The 12,160-nt window shown below is 43.7% G+C and overlaps 1 protein-coding gene and 1 gene segment (V, D, J or C); both read left to right on the top strand.

Moving 5' to 3' along the window:
• The first annotated feature begins 3,098 nt into the window (after nucleotides 1-3,098).
• On the top strand, nucleotides 3,099-3,887 carry LOC115071502. The segment is given in 2 exon segments: nucleotides 3,099-3,364; nucleotides 3,523-3,887. Coding segments are annotated over 2 exon segments (417 nt in total).
• Nucleotides 3,888-4,519: 632 nt separating this feature from the next.
• Nucleotides 4,520-12,160, top strand: part of LOC115071501 — an 11,771-nt gene continuing 4,130 nt past the window's right edge. Inside the window, exons 1-2 of the mRNA XM_029566846.1 lie at nucleotides 4,520-4,793; nucleotides 4,897-5,195. Coding sequence (XP_029422706.1) covers nucleotides 4,748-4,793; nucleotides 4,897-5,195 — 345 coding nt within the window. The 5' untranslated portion in view covers nucleotides 4,520-4,747. The remainder of the gene's footprint in view (nucleotides 4,794-4,896; nucleotides 5,196-12,160) is intronic.

Genomic DNA, 12,160 nt, shown 5'->3' with positions numbered 1-12,160 from the left:
ATAGAAGTTATTCACCCTTTTGGTTAAATTCATTCTTGATTTACATATTTTAAACTTGTGAATGGAACTGATTTCCTTATTTCTTTCTCAGCATGTTCATGTGAATGTATAAAAGAGCTACTAATATTATTTGCTGGTTTTGTAACCTACTACTTTGCTGAAAATGTTTACGAGTATAAGAGATTTCTCGTGGAGTCTTTAGCGCCTGTGAAGAGTAAGTCATGTCATTTTTGACTAGTGGTAATTTGATGTCTTTCTGTCCTGTCTCTATGGTTTTTGTTTCTTTCTCTTGCCTTGTGGGGTAAACTGAGATCTCTACTGACTAAGACTGGTATGTTTCCGGCTTTGACTCCTTCCTGACTTCATTTAGTAAAATATTGGGTACAGTTTGTTCATATACTTCTGTCCTGTCTCTAGTTTCTTCATGACTTTTATCATGAAGGGATGAGGAACTTTGTCAAAGGTCTTTCTCGCTTCTGTTGAGATGATCTTGTGGTTTCTGCCTCCAAATCTGTTTACATGCTGTGTGCCATCTTGTGAATCCTCTGACAGAACCTCTTTCTTTCATTGATTCTTCGTTTTGTTCTCATAGTTTCCATTTCTTTACTTTTCATTGTTACTGCTTTCAGTCCACTGTTGTTCTGCTCTGTTCTGGCAGAACCTTAAAGGGCATCACTATCGCTAGGTTGTTTATGAGATGTTTCTTATTTTCATTTATTTATTTATTTATTTATTTATTTATTTATTTATTTCCTAGATGAATGTTTTGCTTGTGTGTGTACAAATTCATCTGAGCATGCAATTGTTGCTGTTAGGCCGGTCCTCTCTTCCACCGCGGGGGCAGGCAACGACACAGGCACAGAGTCAAGGACACAGACACCAGGAGGCTCAATGTCTTGCAAGCAGAGCTCTCCTTTATTGCATACAAGGGAGCAACCTTTATACCCCTCCCGGTCCTCCCATTGGTCCCCGAGTCTGAGATGTTTCTCTCTCATTGGTTCTTCGGTGTGTCAGCTTTCTCCAGGTCTCCTGGCAGAACTTAGGTCTTCAGACTCAAAACAGGAAGCTCTGCCTTGGCCTGTCCCTCCACATACAATGCCTGTGAAGCCCAGAAGAGGGTGTCAGGTCCCCTGGAACTGGAGACCTCTTCATTGCTGGGACCTGAACCTAGGTCCTCTGCAACAGCAGAGAGCAGTTCTCTTAACCCCTGAGCCATATCTCTAATCCCTGATTTTTCTAGTAAAAACATTTATAATTATAAATGTTCCTCTTACAATTGCTTCAGACATGGATCATAGAGCTAAGGTGGGGTGGGATCAGTGTGGGGAGAGTCTGTCTAGGCACAGTAATTGCGAGTCCTGAAGCTGGAGAATGCAGTTAGTCTGGGTGCAAGGGATCAGGTCTGCAGTGGATGGGTCTGGGCTAGGAGGCTACTCCAGAAATCTAAGGTGGGATGAGCAGGAGGGGGCCTGGACCCAAGGTTGGAAGGGGACAGCACTGGGAGAGGGAATGGAGCTGGTCAGGATGCAAGGGAAACAAGCTGCAGTGGATGAGGTCTGACTGGTCCAGGGTGGGATGCAGATGTCTGACAGGCAGAGTGGGAGGGATGAGACATGATCCCAAAGCAGAATAATGAATGCAGGATTTGGACTACCACACTGCCTGGAGGCCAAATCAGGGATGCTCAGAATGCCTCAGGGGCATAGGTTCAAGGCTCAAGGAGAGAGAATGGGAAGAGGATGTGCCTGCTCATTAGAGACAGCAGGGAAGCCTGAGCCTCAGAGCAGTGTGAGGGATTAGAGATCTCCCCAAAGCAGGGGACAGGTGCCACAAGGTTTGGGCTACTCACCCCTCCGGAGGCTGGAGGCTGAGTCAGGTACTCTCAAGCTTCCTCAGAAGGACAGGTCCGAAGCATAAGGACAGGAGACTGATTCTAAGTTGTTATTCATCTTAATTTCATGTGTATGAGTATTATGCCTGCATGTATATAAGTGCATCCATGTCATGCAATGCCCAGGGAGAACAGAAGAGGGTGCTGGAGTCCCTAGAACTGCAGTTACAGAAGGTTGTTAGTGGCAAGATGGTTGCTAGCTGCTATGTGGGTAGCAGGATTTGAACCCCAGTCCTCTGCAACAGCAGACAGTGCCCTCTCCAGCCCCAGAAATTTAAAATTTCTTACATGTTTGTACCTCAAATGTATCACTGGCAATTTATTTCTATCTCAGTGTAATTAGATGATGTCTGTAGTTTCTCTTGCTATTAATTTCGAAGTTTATTCTACCATAATCAGATAAGACATGAGACATCATTTAAATTCCTTTGTATTTGAAAAAGCTTAGATTATGGTGAATAATGTGATCTATCTTAGAGACAGTTTCAAATGTTGCTGAGAAGAATATCACTCCACAGCTCTTGGTGGGCTGTTCTATAACTGCTAAGGCCGCTTGATCTATGGCACATTTTAATTCTGAAATTCTATTCCTGGGTTTTTAAGCTTGGATTGTCTGCCTAGAAATGAGTGAGATGTTGAGAGTACAATTGTGAACAAAGCTACCTTCCGAAGGTGAGTGGGTACTGAAGGAACCAAGTGTTATGCACCAGGACATGCCTGTCCTTTTTGTGATTAAGGGTCAGTACTCAAAAGTACTGGAGTCACTTTAGGGAATTCCCTTTGTATAATGTATAAGAACCTGGTTCTGATCACCATTAGTTTTGAGCCTGTTTTCCTGGCAGGTTCTCACTGGCTCCAGAAACACCCCAATTGGGGTGTTCAGTGGTGGGGGCTAATGTCTAAGCCAGGCATTGTCTCCTGAGTATGATGGGATGTGAGGGAGGCAGGTGGATCACTGAAACCTGTTACTGGAGGGCAGGTCTCAACGCTTTCTAATCCTGCTTAGCACTAACTACCCTGCACGATGGACACAGCTGTCAGGAATGACCCAGAAATACTTACTCTGACGTTATAGTAAATATGTGGAACTGTGTGCTACAGAAAGATAAAATCCAACCAGTTCTAAACCCTGGATTCTATAGTCTAAGGACAAATATTGAATAAAGGAATTGAAGCAAGTCCCTGTGCAAGGTAAGAGTTTGAGCAGCTGGTTGAGCAGGATCTGGCCACAAGATGGCAGAGCATCTCCGCAGCTGCAGAACTTAGAAGGGACTTCTGGTTGACTTCTCTAGGAGCAGGCTGCAGACAGAAACAGTGCTCTGTACAGATAGTTTAGGAACCAGCTATGCTGGGGAGGAAAGAGGAGGTAACCTGATAACACACATCTTGCCTGGCTGGAGGCCACAGTCTCAAGGGGCACAATGAAGACGCTGACGGGACCTTTGTTCCTGTGCTTGTGGCTAAAGCTGGACTGTGAGTTGAGAGCTTTTGGGAAACAAGTTTGTTAGTGGTGTTTACTATTAAGTCTGAAGAGCAGACTGACCTTCTCCAGATTGCCTGAACTACTGTAAGAAAAAAGCAAAGTTTGGAGACTGATGCCTGATGCTCTTCCTGATGTTCCTTTCACACAGGTGTGAGCAGAGGAGAGCAGGTGGAGCAGAGTCCTGCTTTCCTGAGTGTCCGGGAGGGAGACAGCTCTGTCATCAACTGCAGCTACACAGACAGCACCTCATCTTACTTCTACTGGTACAAGCAGGAGCCTGGGGCAGGTCTCCAGTTCCTTATAAAAATTGTTTCAAATGTGGACAAAAAAGAAGACCCAAGACTCTCTGTCCTACTGAATAAGAAGGAAAAACATCTCTCCCTGCACATCACAGGGGCCCACCCTGGGGACTCGGCCACATACTTCTGTGCAGCAGAAGCACGGTGTGCCCCAGGCACCTGCTGTCTGTACCCAAACCTGAGATCAGGACTACAGACTTTTTTCTACCTTTGAAACCATGATTTTTCTGTATTGGATCCTTAATAGTTGAACCATGTAAAACGTCCTGAAATTCTGTTTCCAAAAGATACAGTGAGGGGGCTGGAGAGATGGTTCAGTGGTTAAGAGCTCTGACTGCTGTTGCAGAGGACCCAGGTTCAATTTCCAGCACCCACATGGTGGCTAACAACCATGGTAACTCCAGTTCCAGGGGATCCAACACACTATTCTGACCTTTGTGGGCATTGAATGACATGGGTGCACTTATACACATGCAGGCAATACACTCATACACATAAAATAAAAATAATAAATGGGATATTTATCAAAAAAAGATACGAGTGATAGACCATTTTTAATTACTCATGATGAAAGTGACTTCTTAGTTAAATAACAGGGCTCAAGAATCAACTTCTAGGTATCATTCAAATTTGTCCTCTACAGAGGCCATTTCAGTGTCACTGGTAGAAAGTACCCTACTCATCTTGTTGAAAAGGCTCTTATCTTTTAATACAGCATGCACTGTGGACTATTACAGAATTATTAGTCATACAGTATTGGAAATAGTCACGCATTGCAGGTCTTGGACATGACTTCTTCATAACAACATCTGCTGTAGACTTTAAAACAGCATTAAACAAACCTTTGGTAGATCATGCATGGAAATCACCAGAGAACACAAAATTCTAGCTGTGGCTTCATTTGCATTATGATCTCAGTTGAACACGCCTATTGTCTTTGTAGCCACAAGAAGGATGGTTGTTATACAAAACATTCTTGCCTATGAGTGACTGCTTACTACACAGTCTTTCTGGAGCTTAGCACTGCAAGATTTGGTGTATTGAAAGAAGCAAGAATCAGCTCCTTCTAGCAACATGTTTTCTGTTACTTGCTTGGGGCTTGTGATATTCTTACTCTTCAGTAAGTCACATTTTATCCTAAAGTCTAACGACAATTCATTTTTAAAGTCATAACAACCTTCAGCTTTCTAACCCTTTTAACAAAGCAATTTTATTTTTTCTAGAGAAGAGCAATGGAGATTCTGTGACCCAGACAGAAGGTCCAGTTACTCTCAGAGAGAGGGCATCTGTAATGCTGAACTGCACCTACCAGACCACTGATTCAGCTCCCGTGGTTTTCTGGTACATCCAAGATCTCAACAAAGCCCCTCAGCTGCTCCTGAAGACGGCAACTGAAAACAAGAGGACGGAGAACCGAGGGTTTCAGGCCATGCTTGTCAAGAGCAGTAACTCCTTCCACCTGCACAAGTCCTCACTGCAGCCGTCAGACTCGGCCCTGTACTACTGCGCTGTGAGTGACACAGTGCGGGAAACTGCAGGGGGAGCTGAGCACAAACCCAGGCTCACAGGAGGGCTGCAGGGGAGCACACCTGTAGACAGAGGGGTTATATGTTTTCTCTAAGCAGTGTTTACTTAGCTTTCTCGAGAATAACAGCAAGTCTTAAGTCAAATTCCTAGACACTCAGAAGACTGTGAATTATTGAGGAAGGCTAGGGTGTAGGTGTTAACAGAATTAAGATCTTCCGAATCTGGTCTGGAGCGATGGTTCAGTGGTTAAGAGCACTGGCTGCTCTTGCAGAGGATCTGTGCTTGGTTTGCTTGATTCCCAGCACCCACATGGCAGCTAACAACCATCTGTAACTCCAGTTCCAGGGGATCCAATGCCCTCTTCTGACCTCCACAGGCATTGCAGGACAGAGGTGCATGTACACAAAAGCATGCAATACACTCATATGCATACAATAAAAAAAGTACTTTTTTAAAAAGGTCTACAGAGCCAGCACTCACCCAGAAAAGCTTCTCTGCCCTTCAACACTGTAGGACTCCCACAGCAAACATTTCTAAGGAAATCCCGATTTGGAACTAATCTTCAGTAAGATATCCTATGAAATTAACTTTTAAACTCTCAATGGATTTTTGGCTCCTGTCAGATATTTCTGACTCAAATGAGGGTACAGAATCTCATTTGTGTTCATATGTTTTAGTCTCTCCAACTTAGACTCTGCATCTCCTTGCTGCAGAGAGTTCAGTCCAACTCCACCAACCCTTCACTTCCGGAAGCTGCTCTGGAGGCACAGAGGTTGGAAAACTCAAGATGAGGCTGCTCCTTCCCTGTCCTCATTACACACTGGGTAGAGAAGCAGCCCAGATAGAAAATACTGTTTCTACGAAGTCCTTCTGCTGCATGGCCCCTCTCCTGTGCCATCATCTGACCGCAAACCCAAGGATGTGCTGTGATCTCCTACCTGCGGTGGCACTTTATATTTGCTGATAATTCTTCTGAAATAGGAGAAAGGAAGCCATGTCTTCGATCCACCCCAGCTCTGTAAGCAAAATATTAAACTAGAAACATAACACTCTATATACTTCTTCAATACACAAGGAAGATAGTGAAGTTGATGGATTCCGCACACAAGCAAAAAACATTTGGGTGTATCTACGAAAAGTCTTAAAGATAAATCACATCTCATAACTAAGGAGTGAAATAGAATGGCAAACCCTAGCTTTCTGAAGAAATGACAGGTTCATCTTGTGTTCTCATCATTGACCCCATGAATAAAGCTGAGCTATGTGTTCGAGTTCACAGAGATGAGTACGAGGATGCGCAGACTTTCCCATCTACCCTTTCTTCTTGTTATTTTTATTTTTATCCCTTATACTCAAATCCATGCTTCCTCCCTGACTGTCTGGTCCAATACGGCAATACTTCCAACCCTAGGAATGCACCATCCAGGTTCACTCTTTTCACAATCTTACCAGATTCAGAGTCTGCCCAGACTGGAAAGAGATCTGTGGGTTGGAAGCAAAGTTGATCCTTTCTCCCTTGCTCCCTGCATGCTCAGCTGCGCTGGTTCTGATGGTAGCCATGAGTCTCTTAACTACAGGCCATGTGAGGAAGCTATTTCCATAGTCTCATCTCCTTCTGGTCTTTATGTTTCCAAGAGCAAAGTTCCTTCAATCCTTGGCCATGACTACACATAGTCAAAGAACAGAAACTAGTTTGCATCCCAAGCACTTCTGGACTTATTCTTGGATCAAGCCCTTGCCAAGAGGCTATAAAAAAATAATCAACCAAAAATTAAACTAAAAATGAAGAGATAAAAAGACAAACCCTGAACTAGTGGGTTGTCAAGCTCAGAGAAAGAGAGATTTCTTTATATGAATGACTTTGACTCTCTGGTTTTACATCGCCATCCACACTAAACAAGAGAATGGGTTTCTTCGAAACTAATATTCAAGGGAACTCTTTTTACCTGGGGAATTATCTCCATGCCCACAGAGATAGAGCTGTCTACTAATAAGTGAACAGGAGAGAGTCAAGAGTAGATACAGGACCTGGAGAGATGGCTTAGTGTTAAGAGCACTGGCTGCTCGTACAGAGGACCTGGGTTCGATTCCCAGCACCCATATGGTAGTTAACAGCTGACTGTACCTCCAGATCCAGGGTATCTGACACTGTCTCCTGGCCTCAGCAGGCATTGTATGACACGGGTGTATTTATAAAACACAAACACTCATACACATAAAAAGAATAAATGCATTAATTTTTAAAATTTTTAGAGTAGTTAGATATAATAAGACAGAAATAAAATCTGCTTATATTAACAGTTAACTAGGAGTCCTGGGAGGGGAAACAATCTATTATTCTAGCCCGATTTGCATCCTTTGTTTCCCATAGAGGGGCACTGAGTCTTCACATAGGAGGAAAAGACAATTCTCTTGTCCCCTGAGTCTGTGCCTTTGCTAATGTTCCACAGTTTCTTTTGTATCATTGAAACTGGGCTCCAAACTTCATATCCTAGTCTCTAGCAAGGATTGGTCATATAGAAAAAAAAATTCAGATTAAAGCAAAAAATTTAAGTAAGCTTGAAGGCACCAAGCAGGATCCACATTCAAAGGCCGTAGGCATTAGCACCTGAGCAGGTGGAGTTGACATTTGCCTCACATTCTTCCCTCCTCTTCCACCTAAGGAGCCTCCTGGTATGGATAGGACTCCGGAGAAATCTTGGCTGTGAGTTGAGCATAGAAAAAGTCTGCAATAGTGCACGTTAGAGTCCTGTGTAGGTATAGGTCTGCTGTTTCTGTGATCCTGGCAGGCGTCTGGAAAGGTGACAGGGACAAAGAATTAACTGGGTAGAGGAAGATCTGGGCATATGAATCAATGCCATCAGTGCAGAAAAGTCTGGCAGTATGGTGATCCTCAAGGGACCTAGTAGCATTCGGGGGTCTGAAAGAACCATGTGGGCATTGCCATCTTGATTAGTCATGTGATCGTTTCCACCTTGGCTGGTCCAGTGACTTTCACCATCTTGGCTACTCACGTGGCTGTTGCCACCTTGGCTGATTATATGACTGCCTCCTGCCTGAGGTGGAGGTAGCTCTGTGAGAACTTGGCCTGTTCACCATCAGGACATGAGTCTCTGTGAGATCTGTACATCTCACAGGTTAAAGGCGATCATCAACGGCAGTTGCTTCTTCATCTTTAGTATCTGCTTAGCAGCGGATGCGAATGCACGCACTTCTTTGTCCCCACATAAATTTAGCTAACATTCCCACAGAACAGTGGAGGGTCCAGCCCCACCCCCAGTTTACAGTCCAGGCAAGGAAAGGAAAGACGATTGAATCTGATTTTTCTCGGCTATGATCATAGTACCACTGGTATCTACCCAACCTTTCTAAGTGCTCTAGAAGGAAGCAATACATTTGGTGCCCCCCCTTTTTTTGTCTTTTTGAAATAGGGTGTGACCCGAAAGTTTCTTTGATAAGCCATGGTCCCACCTCCTTCCCATGCTTTGTGGAAGGAGTCAGGCCCATTAAGGGGCGGGGCTATGGAGATATAAGCCAGGAAAACCTCGAGGCCATTCACTTGCCATTTTGTGTGGCTGTTGGCAATCCACCTGACTTTTTTTGGGGTGTGGACTTTCCAACACAGCTGTGAATGGGGTGGTAGGCATTTTTGGAATAGAGCACAGCAAGAGGTGGGCTAGGAAGATGCCCTGCCGTCTTGGGGCCCCTCGGTGGGAGCACACAGGGAAAAAGGGGTGGAGCCCCCTCCATACTGAGCACCAGCAAACACCTAGAGAGGCCAGGGGTGGGAAATGGATGGTGCATGCATTTCAAATATGGAAAATGAAAAGCTTATAAGAATCCATGTTTTTGTAAGTCACCACCTCACAAATGTCATATAAACTATGCAAAATCGAAATAGAGGTTCTTATGTCAGTTCATCAATCCTCAACTCACAGAGATCACCTGCCTCTCTACCCTTTTTAAGGGAGAGAGAAAACTTCAGAAGCAACTTGTACTTTCCATTTCAGTCCGACTGAACTAACTGCTACAGACAGAGCTCGAACTTTTCAGAGAGCCACTGGAGTTTCCAGATTCTTGTGTCTCTTAACAATGACATACAGAGATACGTGGATAGTTACAGGAAAGGAGATGATTTATTGGAAGAGAGAAACAAACAAACTGGAATTGTGCCAGAGCTAGAATACTGCTCCAGTTCAAAGGTGAAAGTTGGGGTCTTTGTGGGTTTCTATGGGGCATTTACATATCATGCATTTCCTAGATCATCCAGCAGCCAGGAAGGTTTCTAATCTGCCACAGTCACTGCCTTCTTCCATAAATTAATCTCTGGTCTTTCTTCCGCCACATACTTCCTATTCTCCTACTTCAATAGTTAATCTTCAGCTGTACATTTGACTGGATTTAGAATCACCTAAGATGTTGATTATGTCTGGGAGTATTTTGTGAGGGGGGGTTTCAGACTGAATTAACTGGTAGCAAAAGACCCAGTCTGAATGCAGGCAACACCATCCATGGGTTATAGACCCAGATAGAATACGGAGGTAGAACAGAGAAAGCCAGTTGAGGACCACAGGCCCCTTTTCTCTGTTTCATTGACCATCATGATGTGAACTGTTCTGCTCCACCACACCTTCCCTGCCACACTGCATGAAGCCTTCAAAAACAATGAAGCAAAACAAATAATTCCCCTCTTTAAGTTTTTTTGTTATGGAAATCAGGCAGTGCAGAAACCAAGCTTTTACTCAGAGGGTGGGGAAAGTCACTTTGTTTACACCAGTGAACCCAGAGCTAATGCTCTGAAGGACTGGGCCCCAAGTTACAGAAATCCCCAAATTTATAGGTTTCCCCATGTTACATCTAACTGTTACAACAGTGGTAGATTCCAGTTACAGCCTAAGTGACCACCAGCACACGGGCTTATGTATACCAAGGCTGTGGAGGAGAAATTCCTTGTGCAAGTATGTGTACAAAAACAGATATTAAGAGCAAGGATTCAAGCATCATTTACCAAAAAATGCATTGCTGGGGCCTTGAGGGCAGGACCATTGCAAACGGATGCTCTACCAGATAACACTGGTATTCATTTCTCAAGGGACCTTTGAGTCTTTGTTCTGTTTTAGGAAGCATTCATAAAACCACCAGAAGGTCAGTACTATGTCCTAAAGTATAAAAATCAGTCATTAACCAATGAGAACAATATCAGACACTCTTTTATAGCAACTTTTGAAAGATATGTATCTTTGCTCTGGAAACTGTTATTGAGTATGTTAAAGCTGTAATGAAATGCTTCTTCTAAAATATATATACATAATAACTCATTGTGAATGGTATAATTGAAACCCTGACTGACGTATGGTATAGGGGTTCTTTTCTGCTGTATCTGTTGCGGATTTCTGAGTGTAGTCTACTTTGTGCCAAAATTCCCAGCCATTGTACCCATCCCTCACAGGTTGAAATCCTGCCCCTAGTGAATTGGGGGGGCACTTTTCATGTGCGAGACCGTCTATAATTCAGGCTCTGAAGGGAAGTGGAAACTCCCAACACACACCTAGCACTCACTCTCTGGTACTTACTCTGTTTCAGTCTGCTCTCGTTTGCTTTTACCAACCCAGTTCTCATGCTGAAACTCCCTGTGCCAGTCCTACAAGTCATCCACCGGCAGAAACAATCAATGCTGTTCAGTTGGGTGGCTGAGGTGGTTGGGTGCCCCATGGCAGTAATGACACGACACTACTACTGCAGGCGGTTCTCTGGCAGAGATATTTAAGGCTGATTAATAGGATTTCTATGGCAGCCACAGCCATCGTAGCTATGAGAGCAGCAGCAGGAACATAAGTTCAGTCATGGAAGAAATGCACTGGCACGTGCAGCAAGTGCTGCTCAGCAAGTCAAGGAGTTGATCCCGGAGGAACATTAGCTCCTCCCTTTCTCTTAGCTATATTCATTTGCCAACACTTGGACACAGCTTCTAACCCACCATCTTCCCTGGAAGTCTCAGTCCCTCACACTCTTATTCAGTAAGTCTGCCACAAGGTCAGAAAGTTGCTTTGTGTGTGTGTGTGTGTGTGTGTGTGTGTGTGTGTGTGTGTGTTTGAAACAGGGTCTCCCTATAGCCCCAGCTGGCCTGGAACTCACTAGGTAGACCAGGCAAGCCTTGAACTCACAGATATCTGCCTGTCTCTGCCCCCCAAGTGCTGGGACTACAGGCATGTGCCATCACTCCTGGCAGAAATATGCTTTTATAGTGAGTAAGCTGATAGATTTGACTCAAGTAATTGGGAGATCTTACTTTGAAAAGCTATGATTAAGAGACTGTTACATTTCAGGATGAACAATACAGACCTGGCACTAAGTGCATGTTAATTTAGATGACAGGTGGTTATGGAACCCCCAAACCCACCTAGGTGAGCATGTACCACCTTATTTTTGATTAAACAGTACCCTATACTGATGAGTAAAATTTCTTGTTTCTTTTTTTAATGATAAATGTTATCTTGTCTGCTTGGACCTCTGTATCAAAATGCCATAAATTAGAGTGCTCGTAACAGAAACTTTCTCTCACAGTTCCAGAGATGGGGAAGTTTATCAAGACTTATTCAGATTCCATATCTACAGACAGCTCATACATGAATCTTGTGTCTGTATTCTCACATGGAAGAAGGTCAAAGAAACTTTGCTGGAGGCTCTTTAAGAAGGACAGTAATCCCATTTCTGAGTGCTCTCCTCTAAGAACCTAACTAATCATCTCCCAATGGCCCACTTTCTGTTATTACATAGGTGTCTCATATTCAATGTGAAAATTTTGGAGAAACTTAGCCATTTAGATTGTGAATGAAAGTTCCCAGAAAAAAAAAAAAACAAAAAAAAAAAAAACCTGAAACTGTTTTTTAACTAAAAGTGTAAAATCTCATGCGGTCCATATTGATCCTTTTTAACCATTTTCCACATTGCCCCTATTCC

Source organism: Nannospalax galili, unplaced genomic scaffold (genome assembly GCF_000622305.1).
Source record: "Nannospalax galili isolate Female #2095 unplaced genomic scaffold, S.galili_v1.0 scaffold1119, whole genome shotgun sequence".
Taxonomy (NCBI): Eukaryota; Metazoa; Chordata; class Mammalia; order Rodentia; family Spalacidae; genus Nannospalax; species Nannospalax galili.
This window is presented reverse-complemented; position numbering and strand designations above follow the sequence as displayed.